The 21,149-nt window shown below is 40.5% G+C and overlaps 1 protein-coding gene across 4 annotated transcripts in view; it reads left to right on the top strand.

Annotated features, from left to right (window-relative positions):
* The first annotated feature begins 2,957 nt into the window (after positions 1-2,957).
* COP1 (COP1 E3 ubiquitin ligase) overlaps positions 2,958-21,149 on the top strand; it is a 119,099-nt gene continuing 100,907 nt past the window's right edge. For all 4 annotated transcript variants that reach the window (XR_014781569.1, XM_084794597.1, XM_084794596.1 and 1 more), the window contains exons 1-3: positions 2,958-3,391; positions 11,976-12,035; positions 16,749-16,846. Coding sequence is in view for 3 of the 4 variants with exons in the window: in XM_084794597.1 (XP_084650723.1) it covers positions 2,973-3,391; positions 11,976-12,035; positions 16,749-16,846 (577 nt within the window). In the remaining variant the exon portion in view is untranslated. The remainder of the gene's footprint in view (positions 3,392-11,975; positions 12,036-16,748; positions 16,847-21,149) is intronic.

Below are 21,149 nucleotides of genomic sequence, written 5' to 3'. Positions count from 1 at the left end.
CTTATCCAAGCACCCTGATTGGTTCCCCACACAGGTTCCCAGGCTCTGAACACCCTTCATCTGTATCTTATGACTGGTATTTGGGGTGCAGATAAAAAAAAAATCCACTAATTTGACCAGGCGGTGGTGGCGCCTTTAATCCCAGCACTCGGTAGGCAGAGGCAGGTGGATCGCTGTGAGTTCGAGACCAGCCTGGCCTACAAAGCGAGTCCAGGGCAGCCAAGGCTACACAGAGAAACCGTGTTTTGAAAAAAAAAAAATCCACTAATTTGTCTAAGACTACAGAAGTTCTTCAGAGCTCCAAAGTTTCCTGGGGTAGTTTTTGAGTGATTACAGAATTTCCTAACTTTCACCCACTTTTGGTCCACTTACTCCAGAATGTTAGGGCATTAAATCTGGCTACTGTCACTCAATCAGCTCCGGACACTGACAAAAATACTTCAGCAGCTAGAGGGCTTTGTAGGGATGAATACCTCTCAAGTCGTCAAAGTGGCCCAAAAGATACACAGTAACGGAGATACTGAAAGGCAGAGGCAAGTTGCCTTGGCTGTGGATGGAGCCGCTGGCCAGCAGGCAAAGACTGTGCTGGCTGCATTCCAGTCACTTCAGCCCCCACTGCTCATGTCCAGTGGAGAGATCCTCAAAAGTAAAAATGGGGCCAGCTACCAATAAAAAGATGCCAGTAGAGGAGCCACTGGCAAGTAAGTACTATCAATACACAGACACAGACACACAGACCCAGGTTTGGACCAGGTGACCTTCCTGGTGGTCCCTGGTTGCCCTTTCCCTCTTCTGTGCAGAAATCTTTGAAAACTAGGCACCACCATCATCTTTACTCCTTAAGAAACTAAAATTTCCTTTACACCTCCCTACTAACTTAATTTAACTGCCTCGTTGTCGAAACAATATGTTCTAGCTTTTCCAGATTCCGCAGTGCAAACAAATCCAGACCCAGGGACCCTGCTCCAGGACTTGCTACCCTGCTTCCTAAAGTACAGACTGAGGTATCCTAAGGTATCCTGCCTTGGCAGCTCACCACCCACCACCCAACCAAAGTTAAGTCTCTTGACTAAAGCCACATGGATACCAACTTCTTATATCAAGAAGCTATTACCTCATGCCAGTCGGCTTGGAATCCACCTTTCCTATCATGAACCAGGGACCTCAGACTATCAGCCAGTCCAGGATCTCTGGGAGGTAAATGAATGGGTTGAAAGCATTCACCCTACTGTTCCAGATCTGTACACTTTGCTTAGTCTTTTCCCACCACATCACCAGGTCTATATAGTCCTGGACCTTAAAGATGCTTTCTTCTCCAATTCCCTGGCACCAGTTAGCCAGTACATATTTGCTTTGGAATAGACTAATCCAATGTCCAATCAGAGTGGCCAGCTAACCTGGACCCCACTACCCCAAGCATTCAAAAATAAATCGAAAAAAAAAAAAAACCTAGAATAATTGCCATGTTATATATAATTACTATGCTCTGCTGTTTGACCCTCATCTAAGTTAGATATAAATTATGGTCTCTGTGAGTTTTGCCTTTAAAAACTCTTTACCTCTGAATCTGAGCATCAAGAGACTTTTCATAGATAGGAGACTGCTACTGGTCTGGCCATCAGTAAAAAGGAGTTAAAATCTTTAATATGTTTAATTGGCATGATTATCAATAACTGTTTTTCATGACTCCAGGGTAGCTTACAACTGTTCCCAGCATACAGCAACTTAATTAGTGAGATTTGGAAACATCTATTTAACAATCCAGTTTTATGTATAGTTGTATATGTAGTCCTCCAAGTGTATGCTTACTTAGGACCAGAGGGAACCCACCTCTTAACTCTCCTTTGGGCTGCCCTCTCTTCGGTCCAGTGACGGTAGGACTAGGGCTACTGCCCTGGGCACTACAGACCTATCAGAAGAGAAATGCGCCTACAACGGATAGGTCATCAGGTGGATGCAGACAGTAGACACCCTGAGTTGTCCCCCTATATGCTCCATCTCTAGATGTTGTCTCTGGCAAATGTAGTCCTCTCAAATCGGCAAGGCTTAGACTTAGTTTTCATTTCCCAGGGAGGACTTTGTATTATGCCAAAGACTTATCAACGAGTTTGTACGAAAGGTTAGAGATAATTTAGGTACGTGATAACAGGGGCATAAGTAAAATAACTTCTGGTATAATAAAATGTTTGATTGAAACCCCTGGCTCATAACCCTTTTCACTGCCTTGGCTAACCCCTTACACAATAGGACTTCTGAATCTAAATAAGCAAAACCAGAAATACAAATTATCCTTCTGTCATCTGCCATACCATTAGGAAGACCCGCGAAACCGCAGGAGACCGAGAAAACAACTTAAGTCTGTCCTAGTCCAGATCCTCAGGCGCGCTCGCTTGCACGCATGCGCGACACCGGTGCGGGGGGGGGGCGCGCCCCCCGCACCGCCGCCGGTTTAGCTGGGCAATCCGCCAGCGTCCACCCGGGGCACGCTGAAGCGGTTGTTTTTCGAGCGTTCCTGTCCTTCAGACCAAGCTCCCCTACTCCTCCCTTCCATGGAAACAGCCATCGCTCTTCTATGCCAGGAACGAAATCAGCTCTCATTACCGAGAGCCCAACACCAGGCCTCCCGGCACGGCGCGGCCCCAGCGGCTGCGCGCGCAGCTGCGCCCGGTGCCCCGCCCCTTCCGCCGCTCGTGCGCAAGCACGGCCTCCTCGGCGCGCCCCGGTTGGCTGCCCCGGCGGCCTCCACGGCAGTCATGGCTTCTCTGATGTGATAGTTTTCCCCCGCCCCCTCGCGTAGGACGCGGCTGTGGGGCGGCGGTGGAAAGCCCAACTTTATTGTTCCCCCGGCCCACCTCCCGGCGCGTCCTCAGGATGCTCGGGAGCTGAGCGCCGGGGGCGGCGGAGGGTCGCGGTCGGTCCCGGCCCTCGCCTTAGAGCGCAGGGCCAGGGAGGGAGGGAGGGAGGGAGTCACGATGTCAGGTAGCCGCCAGGCCGGCTCGGGTTCCGCTGGGACGAGCCCCGGCTCCTCGGCGGCCTCCTCGGTGACTTCCGCCTCCTCGTCCTTATCCTCGTCTCCGTCGCCGCCTTCCGTGGCAGCCTCGGCGGCGACGCTGGGATCCGGCGGGGCGGCAGCGGCCGCAGGCTCGGGCGGCCTCGGCGGCCCGGGGCGGCCTGTGCTGGTGGCGGCCGCGGTATCTGGCAGCGGCAGCGCGAGCGGCGGCGGGGCGGTGTCCGCGGGCCTGTCCCGGCTCAGCTGCGCGGCCAGGCCCAGCGCTGGCGTTGGAGGAAGCAGCTCCAGCCTCGGCAGCAGCAGTAGGAAACGGCCTCTGCTCGCCCCGCTCTGCAACGGTCTCCTCAACTCCTACGAGGACAAAAGCAACGACTTCGTCTGGTGGGTTTGCAGAGCACCTCCCGCACGCTCGACCATAGAGTTTGCTGCTGCTGAAGCTGGCGGGGTCCCGTGCGGGGACCCCCGTTGGAGAGCGCAGCTTGGTGGTGCTGGGATTCCAGCCGAGGGGCTTGAGGGTTTGCAGAGTTAAGGTTCCTGGTTGGGAGGTGGAGACGGACTGGGATCCAGAGGTAAAGTCGTGAAATGAGGCTACACAGAGATGGGGGCTAGTGTGCAGGGGCTGAAGGCGGGTAAGGGAGCGCATAAGGAATCGAGGTGGAGGTCCAGTAAATGGTTCTGTAGAAAGGGAAGTATCTTGACTGTATTTTGGCCATCTAGTGGATGAGGCATCAGTCAGGAGTAGTTCATGAAAATTCGATTTTCGGAGGGAGAAGACTAGTGCCTGAATTTCTAAAGCACGGAATTGCTAGTCAGCTTTATATTGCAAACACTGTAGATTGTACCCGAAACATGGTTGTGGATGTTTACAACGTGATCTTTACCCGTCCCGCGTAGGAATGTGTAAATAGCTCCCATTCTAATGGCTAGGATACCTGTAATTCTACTGTGGATGACAATGTAGCCAAAGTTTGTTCATGACTAACTCCATGTTTCAACTGTTGGAAAGAGGGAAACACGTTTATTAAATAGTGTTGCTGTGTTGTACGCAACTGTCGCAGCACTTTGTGATACATTCGAACTTTCTGACTTGAGAAAGGCTGGTATAGGCGTTGCATCACAGCTGGCATCTTGAATGACATAGTAGAATTCAGTTGTTGACGTCTACGAGGGTTTTAAAGCAAAAGATGAATCTGATTGTCTTGAAGAATGAATTTTAATGGGGTTTTAATACTAGTTGTAGGATTACGAGAACTTAGTTAACATTTCCTCAAAACTGGTAGAATTCAGCGCCTTTTCTGGGAAGGAACTTGTTGATTGACTTAATGATGTAGGAAGTGGGCTTGAACAGTAATTCTTGGGGAAGTTGGTTCACTGCACGGTGGAAGATGGTCTTGGATGGTGTTATTAAAGATTATAGGGCTAGAGATTGTAACCACTGAGAAAGATATTGGCTACACTTTGTTTCTTCAGGAATATAATTTGTACTGCTTTTGTAACATTTTTGTTGTTGAAACAATTATGCTTAGGATTATTTCTTTTTAAAATTTATTCAATTTACATCTGGCTCATACCCTTCTCCCTCCTCTCTTCCCAGTCCCACCCTCTCTTTCCCCTCCCCTGTCTCCTATTCCTCCCCAGCTTATTAAGTCACATTGGGATTCAGTTCACCCTCTTCCCCTGTGGTCTGGCAAGGTAGTCCTGTCAGGAAGAAGTGATCGAAAATCAGGCAACAGAGGCCATGTCAGAGATAGCCCTTGCTCCCCTCCCTGGTGAACCCACATGAAGCCTGTAGCTGAGCTGCTCATTGGCTGCGTCTTCTAATTTAAATAGTTTATGGTTGGGTCTAAGAGGTGTTTGCATTCCTTTTTGTTTGTTTGGGTTTTTTATATTAATTAATTTAATATGAGTGCTTTATCTGCAGAAGAGGGCATCTGCTCATATTATAGATGACTGTGAGCCACCATGTGGTTACTGGGAATTGAACTCAGGACCCCTGGAAGAGCAGGCAGCGCTCTTAACCACTGAAACATCTCTCCAGCCCCTGTTTGGTTGGTTTTAAAAGACAGACAGGGTTTCTCTGTGTAGCTTTGGCTCTCCTGGAATCAACTCTGTAGACCAGGCTGGCTTTGAACTCAGAGATACACCTGATTCTGCCTTCCAGAGCTGGGATTAAAGGTGTGGGTTACTACTGCCTGGCTGGGGTGATTGCATTTCTGTCCAATCAAGAATGTTCACATGAGCTAGTAAAACAGCTTGTAGAATTTAATTTTAGCCATTATTTTCAGTTCAGTTTTTGAAAAGTAGGAGAAAACACAGATTCCAGCATCCTTAGGTCATTTAAATAATGTTCCAGGTGTGAGAAAGGAGAGCACTCAGTTATTCAGTTTAGACCTTGGCTGTTGAACCATCTGCTTGAGGGCAGTGCAGGCTATGTATAGGGGAATTGAAGGTGACTGAGGAGCAGCTAGCACTGGTTTTGCTATTAGGTGTGTCCTGAGTTTATTTCTGTTGCTGTGACCAATACCTTGACTAAAAGCAACTCAGTGAAGAAAAGGTTTATATGGCTGAAAGTTTCAGTTACAGTCAGTATTGTGGAGAGATCAGTGCAGGAGCTTAGAAGAGTCACATCCACAGTCAAGCAGAGAGAGGGGTGTTCTATGCTGCCTGCTGGCTTGCCTGGGACTCGGCTGGCTGTCTCCATTCTTGCACGGTCAGGGCTCAGAACCAGGGATGTTACTGCCTACAGTGCTGTTCACACTGGGCCAGGTCTTCTTACCCCAGTTAACAATCAAGACAGCCCCCCACAGACATGCCAATAAGTAGGCCACCCTAATCTAGACAGTTCCCTGCTTGAAACTCTTTCCACATGGTTCTAAATTGTGGCAAGCTGACAGGTTTTAACTGTTAGTTTTATAACTGCTCAAGAGTAAGACTAAATTATTAGTTCGTCATCTGGTTGTTTTAAAGAAATAAATTGAGCCTAGGGGTTTGTGAGATGAGTTCAGTGGTTAAGAGCACCCATGGCAGCTCACAACTGTCTGTAACTCACTTCTGGGGGTTCTAATCCTTCTTTTGAGAGCCGTAGGCACCACTGGCACACAAGTGGTACACAGACACACATGCAGGCAAAGCACTCATACACATAAAATAAAAATTAATAATTGTTCTCTTATACTATGTTGTATAACTATTATATTTTATATTCTAGTGTGAAAATATCCAATGATTATTTTTAGTTAAAGTTTTGAATATTTCACTGTGTAAGAATCTCAGTTCATTATTTCTCTTTCTCGTGAGATTGTCTACTCAGAAGAATTAATCAGTGAGTGTATTTTTCACTTTTTAAATTAGGTTTAATTTTTATCAAATTCTTGGACTAAGGATAATATATTAGGCAAAGTATTAGCAACTCTTTTTATTCCTAATTGGCCTCTGGGAGCTTTTGTCTTTTCTATACCTCAATGTCAGACTGAGCCAAGTCAAATTCCTGGAATCTTTTTATATATGACGAGGTTTAAGTTCAAAGAATATTAATTTTTTACTCATAGATAACACCTTTTTAAAAATATGTTTATATTTAACATCTCATTTTATCCTTAGAGAAGTTGTAAGGAGTTGTGTAGATCCTGTTAGTTTACTATAGCACCAGTGTAATGGTTTTCGCTGTATCTGATCGATAGTTAGGGGACAGAATAAAAAAATTAGATCTAGATCTCAGTGTAGTACTTCTCTTTATGTGATTATTGAGCTCTGAGTTCTAGAATGTTACACAGTGGTTCTTAAATGGGCTTGATTGGAGGTAAGCAGCTGTTTCATTCATGTTTTTCTCCGTAGCTGCTCCTCCCCCTTGCTGCCCCTATTCAGAAACAAATCATACTGGGAGCCTGTTGATGGGGAGATGCCTCTCTGACTTCGTGAGGGCAGTCATTTAAGTAAAATCACATACCTAATTTCAGGAACACTCTTAGCTTTATCATATTTGAAAATAGTTGGCGTTTAATTGTAGGATTGGTTGGCATTTTAGATACTTAGATCAACAGTATTAAATTGTGGGTAATTTTCACAGAATAGAAAGGCAGAAAAAATTAAGGTGACATGAGAAGCCCTGTCCACCTTGGAGTCTAGTATGCATTTTTTTGCTGAATGAGAGTCAAGAAACTTCAGCACCTTATGTCAAAATTGCCTAGAGAGATAATGTTTTCCTAAAGACATCTGAAGCAAGTTTACTTGGGGCCTTGGGTTTTACCATATTAGTTTTCCTCATCCCTAAACCAAAGCGATGATTTCATAAACCAAAAAAGGAGAGAGTTCTTCAGAATAAGAAAAATATAAACTAGTTCATTTTTTCTTAATTTTAAACTTAAATTTTAAGTCTTACTTAACCTTTAAAATGTACAAATTAGATCCTTTGAGGAACGTAACTTGGAAAGCCAAGTCACATACATAGCTGTTGTAGTGGCATACCCAAGCAGAACTCTCTGGAGATGCCTGCACCCATGTTTTGTGATTGTATGTTCTCCTTTTCCTGTGTGGCTCCCTAACCAGTTGTTTAGTAAACTTACCAGCTTTGTTTAATTCTGCCTCATCTTTGAAGTGAGGGCCAAGGAGCAGCATTTACTGAGTGGAAGTTCCTAAGAGTGGAATGCAGGCTCCTAGCAATAGTACTGTGCTATGGTTCCCTGTGGCCACTGGCAATTCTAGTAATACTGGTTAAGGCATTCCTTTGTAATCAATTTGTCGTCTTTGTTGACTGTTTTTCCTCCTGTTTATGGGTTTTATTTTCTTATAGATGCCTAGCACGAGTGAGACCTTAGGTTTAGTCCCTAGCACGCATGCATGTGCACATGCTTGAGAAGGTGGACATTGTTAACATGACACTCCCTTTGCTCTTTCTGATTTTTTTTTTTAATTAGCACTTTGAAGGCAAGATTTCAAGAGCTAATTCAGTAGAACTCAATGGGCTCTACTTCCACCAACTCCTTTAGGATCTTGGTAATGCCCTTGGGTTTGGCTAATAGCTAATAGTTCCTTATCATTGTGCAGTTGGACCATAGATGCAGTCACAATTACTCAGTAACAAAGGAGGGAAAGCTTACATGGCTGTTCCAGAGTTAGTTCTTGTATCTCCTTCCTTTCTGATATCTTTCCTAAGCATTCTGTCCTTTTTGTGCATCCTGAACTGCTCACTTAGTGAGTTTTTTGTGCTCTGCTTGTGTTATGATTACCTACAAAATGCTTTCAGGCAAAAGAGTGAGTCCACAATAAACTGGGTCCACTTCTTTCCTCAGCTGACAGTGTTCAGAAAGCAGTGTTCACTGTTAAAAAGCAGTCTTTTTTAAAAAAAATTCAGTTTTTTTAATAATATGGTCAAAAGAAAGTTCTCTCTAGTTAGATGTTGACTTCAAATGCAAGTGAAGTATATACTTCATTATATTTCGCTGAGTATAAATTTATCTCTCTTTCACTTCACTTTAACATTTTTAAACATTGACTTGTATGTTGTAGTTGTTGGTGCCATTGTCATTGGTGGTAGGATGTAGCAATCATTTCATGAAGATGTGTATACATAAAAGATAGGTGCCTCAAGGAATGAATGTAGGTTTCAACAGAATGGAAGAAAATCTCCTTGAGATAATTTTGAATTAGTTGTTTCAAACTATAAGCAAATTGTAGGAATGAGGGACAGGTGATTCTGAGTAGAAAGTAAGACATGTTCAGCAAATTCCCACATTTGAAGTCACCTGTAGGATCCATAGCTAAGTTAAAGTTGGCATAATACCTTAGTGACAGTGGTATTTAGTTCTGTTATGGATTCTTTTTAATACATTCGGCATCACCAAAGTACTGAATACTATTGCATAGAAAAATGTGGCTCTCAGTGACAATGTTTACTTCAGGAGCCTGTGAAGTGGCACAATAGACAAAAACAGTTGATGTTACAAGCCTGACAATCTGAGCTCTGTTCTGGAACCTTAGAAGGCGAGAACTAACCTCTGAAGGTTCTCCAGCCTTTACTTATGTGCCTACACACGTAGATAAATAAATACATTTCAGCTGGGTGCACATCTTTAAATCTCAGCCCTTGGGAGGTAGGGCCTGGCATTTCTGTGAGTTCCAGTGCTAGCCTGGTCTACATATTGAGTCCCAGGCTAGCCAAAGATATATAAAGACCCTGTCGTTGTCTCCTCCCTTTCCCCTCCAAAAAAAGAAAAAGAAGAAAAAAAAAGAAAAAAAAAGTTAATTCATGGAGAGTAAGTTTAGTAGGTAAAGGGTTTGCTACATCTGTATTAGAACCTGAGTTCAGATCCTCATAAAAGTTGGATTTGGCAGTATACACACCTGTAACCCTAGGGCTAGGGGTTGGAGACATGAGTTTGGAGGTTCACTAGCCAGCTAATGTAGCAGAAACAGTGTACTCAGGCACATGTCCCAGCACTCGGGGAGGAGGCAGCAAGTGAGTTCTAGGCCATCCTGGTCTACAAGGCAAGTCCAGAACAACCAAGAGAGAAATTCTGTCTAGAAAAACAAACAAAGAAACAAAAGTTCAGTGAGAAACCCGCTCTCCCAGTCTCCCCCACTCCAAAAGGTGAAATGACTGAAGAAGATAGCCACATTTACCTCTCCTTTCCTACATACTCACCCACATGGGCTGGCACTCCTGTGTATTCCTATATGCACATGCATATACTACACACCACCTGGAAAAAGTTAAATACTAAAATATCAGTATTCATAAGAGCTCCTGGGTTTTTTTAATGTATACTTCACAATCATGACAAATTTTGTACAAGACAAAATTTGTGTAAGTCTAAAGAGAGAAGTACAATAAAATTCTATTTTGATTTGGGACGTATCTTAGATCATGTGAATGCCTAGTGTGTATAAAGCCATGTCCAAAACCAGTGTGGTGAACACATGTACCCAATAAAAGACAATAATATTTGAAAAAAAAATTCTCCCTCAGGAAACTTTCTTTTTCTTTCTTTCTTTCTGAGACAGGGTTTCTCTGTGTAGCCCAGGCTGGCCTCAAACTCACAGTGATCTGCCTCCAGAGTGCTGGGATTATGAGTGTCCGTGACCATACCTAGCTCCCCAGGGACCTTTCTAAAGGGTGTGTGTGTGTGTGTACACAACACACATACCACTCTGGGTGCCATCTTTAGGATTGTTGTTGATCATATTTGAAACAGTCTCATTGGCTGGGAGCTCACCAAATAGATTAGACCAGACATCCAGAGAGCCTCGGGAATTCTGTGTCTGCCTCCTTGGTATTGGATTACAGATCACACATGTTTACATGGATCTGAGAATGATTCCTGTTCTCTTGCTTGTAAAGCAAATGCTTTGCCAATTTAGCCTACCTCAAAGCCTTATATTTCTTATTTCAGTTGATACACAGTTACTTTGTATACTCAGAGTGCAGCTTTTTAGTACGTGTGTATAATATGTAATGATTTGATCAGGACCATTTGGTATATCAGTATCTGGTATAGCTCAGGTATTTATCATTTCTGGTAGGAAATTGCAAATACTCAATCTTAGCCATTTAAAAATGTTTAATTTCTTTTTTGTGAACTATAGTTATGTTATGATTTAGGCCACTGAAATTATCTATAACTCTATCCCCATTAATCGTGCTTTTTAACGGCAAAGAATGCTGGGATTTTGAGTATTGTTTTGATCTTCTACAGAAAAATAAGGAAGAGGAGAATTAGAATTGAAATTTAACCGAAAATATCACAATACCATATATAAGAGTGGTTAAGAACATAGACCTGAATTTGATTGTGGCTTTTTTACATCCTACCCATGTGCTGTTTACAGCCCATTGTCTCAGTTTCCTCATTTTGAAAATGGATCTAGTTATAGGTACTGTTGTGACTTTTCCTGGGGAGACACATGTTTGTTTACCTCAGACAGGAAAGCTGTGGCAGACTAAGGAAATGGTTCCACCCGAGTCTGGCTTAGTGAACTGATGACTTTGAGGGAGTATTAGTTGTAGAAGTAAGCAAGGGTGACTCAAAGGCAACGGAGTCACCAAAAGCCCGAACCCGCTGTGGGGTGCAGTGTACTTAGGCTGTACGCACGAGCACTGCACACATTGCAGGCAGCTCTGCTGAAGAGAGTGTCTTTCCCGCAGTAGTTCCCTGCTTTAAAGACATTGGCTGAGGGCTCTTGTGAGTCTTGCAGTATTTTGAGCTTCTTAAACTTCTTAAGTTTCCTTAGTGTCTTGAATCTTATGACTCCCTTACCCCTGCACCCCAGAAAGGAATGTTTCTGTTTGGAGGAAAGAGCAATACAAGTGGTACCTCTCTTAGTTATAGAAAGGGTTAAATGGCTATATCTATCTATCTATCTATCTATAGTTTAATACTGCTTGGTCTATGTTATATGTTAGCTTTTACTGACATCATCTAGAAACTACATTTGTAAAGTCATCACTCAAACATTTAGTTTTCTTTGGGATAGGACAAAAAGAGGGTTGTTCTCTCCTTCCTTCCCCCCTTCTTCCCCTCCTGCCCCCTCTGCTTAGGTTGGAGATGGAGCCTAGGGCTGTCCAGTGCTCGGCAGCCGCTTTACTGCTGATGTATGCGTTTCTAGTCTCAAGAACAGTTGGGCTGGAAGGTGTAGGTTAGTGTTTCTGAGCATAGCAGTAGTGGGTATAACTTTCTTGAGACCTCTGATAATAGAGTTTCACCTTAGAAATCATGGGCTGGATAAAATATTTGAATTATTTAAGTGTACTCAGGACACTTAGTTCAAAATATATTGCTCTCTGGGTCAGTTTGAACATACTACTTTTACTAACAGTCCTGTAAATTTCCATTGACAAGATTAGAATGCTTAACTATATATTAAATAGCTGTATATTATATTTGATTTAATTGGCATTGTTATAAGCCCTTTCTAATGTGTAACACTCTGCATTAACATTTATCAGTTTTTTTTCTCTTCTTTTTTGTAGTCCCATCTGTTTTGATATGATTGAGGAGGCGTACATGACAAAATGTGGCCACAGCTTTTGGTAAGATGATCTTTATTCAGTATAAGTGCAATTAACAAAAAGCTATGCTCTTTAAGATAATTTTACATTTTTTCGACTGGTATGTATTTGGAGGTTTAACCACTCAAGATGGAAAGTATGTTTGGCACATGCCTTCTATGAAATATTCCAATGTACTGTAGGCCTTAAAATAGGTTTTAAAATCATGTGTTTATTATCTGTTAGTAGAAACTTTAGTGCTTTAGAAAATCAAGGTGAGTAATGTCATTAAGCATAAGATGCCAGTCACTCACTAGGAAGTAAGGTGGGAGGACCCAGAAAACAGTGAGCACAAACAGGAAAATGATGGAGTAGATTTAAAAGTCCTGCGCACTCTTTGTTAACATTATACTGAGTGTGCTTATATTGATGTATTCTACATATTATATATAATAAGTAAATATATACATAATTATGTTACATTGATGTATTTAAACATTCAAATTGTGAACTAACATAGAATTTACAATCTTACTCATCTTGATGTATATATGTGCTGTGTTCATTTGTTGCGCAGTCTCCCAGACTTGTTCCTTTTGCAACACTGAAACTGTATACCTGTTAAAACAGTGCTTCAATTTTTCATCTTCGCAGTTCCTGAAAGCCATTGTTTTCCTTTCTGTTTGTATGGATTTGTCAGTTCTAGATACCTTATACATACATACTTACTTTACATAATATCCTTTGCATTCTGTGTTCTACTATAATATAATTGCCTTTTAAAGTTTGAATAGTATTCTGTTTTATGTACAGCTGACATTTTGTTTATTCATTCAGTCATCTATGAAGGTTAGGTTGATTCAGCCTCCTGGTCCACATAAATAATTCTGCCATGAATGTGTGTATTAATTTCTTTTCTATTGCTGTTACCATGAATAGAAGCAGCTTATAGAAGGAAAAGTCTGAGTTTCCTAGTCTAGAGAAATAGGAGTACAGTTGTGGCAGGGAGGCATGGCAGCAAGCAGCAGGCATGGTGTCAGGATCAGGAACGTGGGAACTCACATTGTCAAACACAGATTCAAAGGAGAGAGAGTGAACAGCAAGTGGGTAGAGACGGTAAGCACCAGAAGCCCCCGTAATAACCTTTTCTGGCAAGGGTGGACTTCTCAAAAGTATCACTACCTCCCGAACAATGCCAGAAACATGAGCTTCTGTGGCAAACTCTCATTCACACCACAGTATGCATATAGAAATACTTGTGTAGATCTCTCCTTCCTAGTCTTCTGCTTCTTCCTTCTCTCTTCGGTTGTTTTACTTGTGCTGATTTGCTCAGAGGATCTCTTAAAGGATAGATGTAAAGAACCAGGTGGAGACTTAGACAGGGTAAGGTTGGTGGGAAAGGACACGGAGCTGCCTGCTCTCTCCAGCCATGCACGCCTCTTCTAGTCCCTCCACTTGGTCAGCAACATGCACATCTCTGCACCAGACATCGTGTTGGTTTCTTACACAGGTTTCATTAAGTTGCAGGGACCAGCATCAGCTCACCCTTCAGCTCCTCTCATCTCCCCTTTGATGAAGGTGAACTTGATGTTACCTAAACAGTCAGTGCCCTGAGCAGCGTAGGCGCTCCCAGGCATCCGACACCTCATGTTACTTGTTTATCATTGGAAATAGAGCATTCTACTTGAGATCAGCCATCTTCATGATATTTATGGATTCTGTTTACCATGTAAGATAGTCTTAATATATCTTTAGTCTGTATTGGAAGTTCTGTCTGTAATTTTATGTTGCAAATGGGTGAGCATGACATTTGATAAGTAGATATCTCTTAGTTATATCTGGAGTATGATTCAGGATTAGTTAGGTTCGCAATAAAAATAACTTACTTGTATTATTTATGTTCTCCATTAAAATAAAATTATGACATTGTATATTCTTGGCTTAGAAAAGCAACTTTTATGGTGTGGAACAATGCACTACAAAACATAAATGTCTTTCTCAGTCATTTTTCCTTCATTGCTAAAAGTTACATCTTTTCAGAATTCTTTTGCCATTTTTTCTGTTTTTAACTTTGAAATTTATTACTCTTTCACAACTTATATATACTGTACTTTAATCATAATATTCCTCCCTATTATCACTCCGATCTCCTTCCACCAAATCTCTTCTATCAAAAATTCATCTTTTTGATCTCATGATTTGCTACTCATTTTCTTTTGATCAATTTGGTTATTTGAAAATTTTATACGTGTATATGTTATGATTACACTCCCCTTTCATCTCTACCAACCTTCTGCATTTCTACCAGCCCTTTCCCAGGCTCATGTCCTAGTTTGTTTGTTTTGCGGCCCCACTGCATTTAGTAAGGGATGGAGGCATGAGCATGGGCAGGTGGTTCTTTACTTGAGCAAGGGCAGGTTACTAGTAGCTTCAACACTGAGGAATATGATCTGTGCCTTCCACTATGGCAACCGTTAGTTGCCTAATACAGTTCTTGGAAAAAGTTAGGAACTTATGAGTCCTTCTCCCATCAGTGACAGTTTATTGATAGTCACAGTCTTTTGGCGTCTTATATAGATAGCCACTCCTATTGTAAGTTCTTCACTACGAAAGTTGTGTCATGTCCAAAAGACAGCATTTCATCTGTCTCACCTCTGCTCTCACTTCTTTCCTGTTCCCTAAGTTTAGAGGGTGAAGGATTAAAGATGTCCTTTTTGTAGCTGACCATTTAAAAGCTACTTATTATTTAGTTATGAAAAAGCCTTTTGTTAACATCTAAAATATTCTCCTTTTATCTGTCAACCCTCTCATCTTTATCTCTACCCAGCTTCCTCCTTCATAACTGACTTTATTTGAATTTATTGGTATAAGCCAAGCTCTTCTCATGTTTATTTTGTGATAATAATCATTCATCTCCTTCTTTTCTAAGATGACTTTTCCATATTGAATTCTTCTTCCTTTGTATTTGTGTATCTCATCACAGGTCTTCTTTAATAAAAATGAAAAGAAAAAAAGTTTAATGTTTTCTTTTGATATTTTCATATAGGAAGCATGTAGTCACATTTGGAGCTTATCTTGTGGTCTTGTGGTGATCAGAGTCTTGCTATTGTTGCAGGAGGTGATGATAGTGTTTCTGGAACACTGTTCATATCATTTGTTCTGTAGATACTGGAGGCTGTTATTTATTATGGACAATTACTCCAGTTTAGGCCCCTGTGCTGTGCCATAGACTAGAGTTCCTGCTCTTGAATTTTTTGAAAGTAACAAATGTGAAATGAGGGTAGTAGAAAGTAGAACACTAAAATTTGATGGATGGTGGGTAGCAAGATAGAAAAGTCAGCTTCAGTTTATAAAGGTGAAATAAACATATAATAATCTGGAAAGAAGAAAAAGTATATTTTCTTTTTAGATATGATTTTTGTAAGTACCTTTCTAACTTAGAAATTATTCTTTTCTGATTGTCAGAGTAATATATACTTACTATAGAAATAAGTTAAAGTATTTCTTACCTACAGACTGAAATATTGTTAATTTATACTGTAAATGTGTTTTAGCTTATTTAAAATGTACATGCATATTAACAATATGATGATTTTTTTCCTCGTTTCAATTTGATATTTTTCTGATAAGGTTGAATAATATGTAGAATATGTATGTATATCTATGTATGCATGCATACACCCACACATGCACACACACTTATTTATTTAGGCAGGGTAATAAACAGTTATAAAAGATCCATCATTGGAAAGGAGCTTGCTATGGAAATCTGTCAACCTCAGTTTGATCTCCAAAAGCCGTGTAAAGATGTAAGGAAAGAACCTACTCCACAAAGTTGTCCTCTGACCCATGGCATATGCCTCCCACCATCTTACACATACAGTGTTGATGAAATCAGAAATATTTTAAAAGTAGTATACCACAAATATATAAGAAAGAAAAATATATGAAATATTTTATAATAATTTATACATAAATATGACATAACATACATGTACAATGTGATTTTTATTGCTAGTATACCATTACATTGAATTGATAATTACAGATTTGTTCAGTTTGCATGTGTAGTTTAGGTTGCTTATGTTATAGTTTGCTATTATGATGCTGTTAGCTAAATCTGCATTGGATACTGTATGTATTTCTTGAAGATAAATCCTTATAAATAAAAGTCACATAGTAAGGGAATATAAAACCTTAAGGTTTTCTTGCATTTCCTCTTTAAGAAAGTTGTACTGGTTGTATTTCCTTCAGCTATGTAAGATTATGTGTTCTGGAGACTAACACTATTTTCTTTTATTTTCAATTCCTTTTAGTAAAAATTAGCACATAATTTTAAATCACTTTTTTGGTATTAGTGAAGTTGATGTTTTTCTCCTGCTTCTTGACCAGATGTTTGTTTTTGCTTGAGTATTTAACACTTTTCTTTTTGTTTGTGTCAGCTCTGATCAAAGGATATCAGTACTGTAAGAGCATAAATAGCTTGTTTAATTAGAATGTGGGCAGACTAGACCTAGTATAATATAAATGGTTTAACCTAAAACTTAGTCCTCATTTATATTTTATTCAACAAGTAGGACTTTATATATTTAGTCAATAAGTGTTTTATATATTTTGTTATAAAAAGCTATAGATGGAAATACATTTGCTATATGATGTTGAAAGCAGGAACACTAATAGATAACATTTTGTGACCAGTTTGTTAATTTCTTTGTTGTTTTAATTAAGTTTGTGTTTTTTCCCCCATGCTAATAGCTACAAGTGTATTCATCAGAGTTTGGAGGACAATAATAGATGTCCCAAGTGTAATTATGTTGTGGACAATATTGATCATCTCTATCCTAATTTCTTGGGTGAGTCTTTGAAATTATTTTTATTCTACTCTTTCCACAAAAATACATGCTAAAAATATAGTTTATTCAGAAATCCCAACTCAGAAGTAAGCAAGTTTTTCTCTGTTACTCACCAGGGTGCTTTCATCTTCTTGGGCTATGGCATAGACTCTATACATGGTTAGTACTATTTCTTGTTATTTTTCAGTTTCATAAAAGCAAAACCCAACATGCCCTTTAGAGTTTTATGCACCTGTTTGGACAGAATGTAAGGTTTCCAGAGGTTGTCAGAGATTAGAACACCTTTATATCTCTGTATGTAGTATTACATGTTTCTGTGTTTTACTCACAGTGTAACAGTTAAAAAGTTACAAAGGAAAGGGTTAACGGGGAGGGAGAACATGAGCTTGGTCAGTGTTGACTAATAGGAGAAGGGGAAGAGAAATAAAAAGTTTCCTGAATGAGGTGAGTGTAGAGAGTATGAGCTGGAGAGGCTCTTAACCGGAAGAGGAGGATATAAATACAGAATTTGATATAGAAATGTAAGAACTGGAATATCATTTTAGGTATGAACGGTAGCAACTTGGAACTAATGTAGTCAGATATAACTTATGAATTTAACAATTAATGGTTTTAGTTGGATGTGGTGGCACGTGCTCATACCTGGCACTTGAGAGACTAATGCAAAAGACGCTGTGCAGTCCAGGCAGACCCTGTCTCAAATACGTTATGTCTTGAAGTATAATTGCAGGCTCCACTGCAGTATGAATTAAGGAATAATGAGTATTAGGACACAATAGAAATACTAAGACAAACCTAATGCCAATAAAATACTTAATCATGAGGATGACTAAGTCTAAGTAGAATGCTCTATTTCCAATGATAAACAAGTAACATGAGGTGTCGGATGCCTGGGAGCGCCTACGCTGCTCAGGGCACTGACTGTTTAGGTAACATCAAGTTCACCTTCATCAAAGGGGAGATGAGAGGAGCTGAAGGGTGAGCTGATGCTGGTCCCTGCAACTTAATGAAACCTGTGTAAGAAACCAACACGATGTCTGGTGCAGAGATGTGCATGTTGCTGACCAAGTGGAGGGACTAGAAGAGGCGTGCATGGCTGGAGAGAGCAGGCAGCTCCGTGTCCTTTCCCACCAACCTTACCCTGTCTAAGTCTCCACCTGGTTCTTTACATCTATCCTTTAAGAGATCCTCTGAGCAAATCAGCACAAGTAAAACAACAGCCAAAAAAAAAAAATACGAAATAGGGAACTCTAATTACAGAGCGATATACTCATTAAGGTGGCTGCTAGAAAGGATTACAAAGATAGGAAGAAGCTGTATGTGTAGCATTTGTAGTGAAAACCAGTGTCTGAAAACACAAGATAAAGTATTCATGATCCAACAATTTCCTGTACATAGACATGAAGAATTTTGCAGAAGTATTTGTATGCGCAGATTCACAGTATCATTATTCACAGGAGCCAGGAGGTGGAGCCATGGAAGACTAAGTGGATAAAATACAATATGCAATATTACTCAGGCTTGAAAAGGAAGAAAATTCTAACAAAACCTAAAACAACTTCAGTATACTCAAAAGTTCCTTTTTTGTCTCCCTAGTCTATAAGTACTATCTCCATTATCAGGGCTTACTCTTTAGTTAATTCCCACTTTCCACCCTCCCAGCACGTGTGTGTGTGTGTGTGTGTGTGTGTGTGTGTGTGTGTGTGTGTGTGTGTGTGTGTGTGTGTGTGTGTTTTGCAAAGTTTGGAATTTAACTTTTCTTAGTTTTGCTATGTATTAGTCTCTTATTTACAAACTTGAGTATCTATATTTAGACCTGGTATGGTGGTGAACACCCGTAATCTCCCAGCATTTTAGAGGATGAAGTTGGCAGCCAGGGGGTGGGGGTGTTAATTAGGTTTGAGCCTGGGCTGCACTGAGAGGCTCTGCAACTCTGTTTCTCTGTCTGTCTGTCTGTCTGTCTGTCTGTCTGTCTGTCTGTCTCTCTCTCTCTCTCTCTCTCTCTCTCTCTCTTTCTCTCTCTCTCCCTCTCCCTCCCTCCCTCCCTCTCTGGGAGGCTCTGCAACACAATCTGTGTCTGTCTGTTTCTCCCCTCAGCCCCCTCTCTCTGGGAGGCTCTGCAACACAGTCTGTGTGTGTGTGTCTGTCTGTCTGTCTGTCTGTCTCTCTCTGTCTCTCTCTCTCTGTCTTTCTCTCTCTCTGTCTTTCTCTCTCTCTGTCTTTCTCCCTCTCTCTCTCTCTCTCTCTCTCTCTCTCTCTCTCTCAGACACACACACACACACACACACACACACACACACACACAATCTTCCCTTTTCTGCCTGCTCTTCATTCTTTCCTTCACTCTCTCCCTACCACGCACCCACTCTTCCCATCTGTCTGTCTCTCCCACAAACACACGCCCACAGGCAGTCAGAGCTCCTGTCAGGTTCTGTGTTATGTGCTTTTGTGGGATATGACCTTATTTTAGGGCATCTTATACTACTATTATTATGTTCCTTCTTTAGATGATAACACTGAGACACAAATAAGTAGAGTGACTTGGGTAAAGCTATATATACTTTACTTTTTCCCATGAGGATTGCTTATCTAGATTAGAGATACAAAAATCTCAATATGAAAGTCTTAGTTAAAAGTTGCATGTCAAATGCTCAATTATATGTACCTTGTATTTGAAGAGACTTCTGCTTCATTCACATTTTAAAATGTAAAACAAAAAAAATTTTTTTTCAAGAAATACTATTTAAAAAAGGTAAACCATACTTAAGGGGAAAAAAAAAAGACCCAGTCTTTTTTCCCCTCAAACAAAACTGCTTATTTAAAGGTATAATTTTAAAATGGTTTGTTTATTTGTTTGATTGGTTGGTTGGGTTTTGATTGATTGTCGTTTGTTTTTGTTTTTTGAGAATTTCATACACAGTATTTTGGTTGTATTCACCCTAATCCTAATTCCTTCCAAATTCATTCCCACTTCTCTATCAGTCTAGCCGTGTGTCTGTCCATCCCTTCCCCCACTGCCCCGGTACCCATCTAGTCCAAGGCTTTCATGCTGCCCATATATTTTTAGATGTGTGGATTCTACTAGATGGTAGTTTTGTTTAGGAGTAGGATTAATATTGTGTGTGTTTAGCAGAATAATAGTAGTAGGTTTTCCCCTAGGCCTATGACCTGTTTTGTCACAGGTTTTGGACCTGACAGTAGTGCAAGATGTGGCTTCTTCTTGTGGATTGGGCATTAAATCCAATTAGAAATTGGTTGATTACTCCCATAATGGTTGTTCCACTAAAATACCAGTTATATATGTCTTGCCAGACAGGCTGTTAATGTAGATCAGATGGTTCCTAGTAGCTTAAGATTGACTCTTCCTCCAGGATTGTGTATAGTGCCTTCTTTGAAGAATATTTTTTACAGGGGAAAAATACTGTTTTTAGTATCTACCAAAAATTTCGATGCAGCGTTTAAAGCTTATTTTGCTTAACTATTATTTCCTTACTAAAAATGTTTATTTTTGAGACAAGGCTTTTTTTTTATAGTGTAGTTTGTCCTTGAACTTGTAATCTTACCATGCCAGCCCCCTAAGTACTGGTATTATAAACCTGAATCACCATGGTAGGCTTTGCATCCCCCTTGGTATATAATCTTTCTATAACATTGTATGCTATAGTACTTCATACCAACAAACATATTTTCTTTTTCATTTTAACCTTCATTTTCTAGAACTATTTTGTAGTTTGCAACCTTTAAAAACTTGATGCGATAGTGTTGACAAGAATTAACTGCAATGGCATGTAAGACTTTAAAATATGCAATAACATGCAGTATTGTTTTATTTAGATCACAGTTCTTATTTACATGTTAATAACTTAATGTATCAGAAACATTAAACCCTGGCTTACTCCTTTTAGAATATTGTTTTATTTTTGATTATATGTGTATGAGTGTTTTGTTTGCATATAGTTATGTGTTCCAAGTGCGTGCCTGGTGCCAGGAAGGCTAGACAAAGGCTTTGGTGGGTAAAGGTTGCTATCTGCGTGCTGGAGGCTGAAGCTGGTTTTCTGTAAATCTCTTAACCACTCAGCTGTTTCTATAGTTCCAGACTGGTTGATAGTTCCTCGTTCCTTCTCCATTGTGTTAATTCAAATTCTCTCTCTTTTAAAGATTGTAATAATTTGTTAGGTGTTTGTTTCCTACTTTTTAGATTGCTGTATTAATATTTCTGCTCTGAACTCTTAGCCCTGTTGCCCTTCACAAAACCATCCTCTAATGTTTCTTGAGTTGCTCACACATGCACAATACACACATT

Source organism: Acomys minous, assembly GCF_964271855.1.
Source record: "Acomys minous genome assembly, chromosome: 1".
In the NCBI taxonomy this organism is placed as follows: domain Eukaryota; kingdom Metazoa; phylum Chordata; class Mammalia; order Rodentia; family Muridae; genus Acomys; species Acomys minous.
This window is presented reverse-complemented; position numbering and strand designations above follow the sequence as displayed.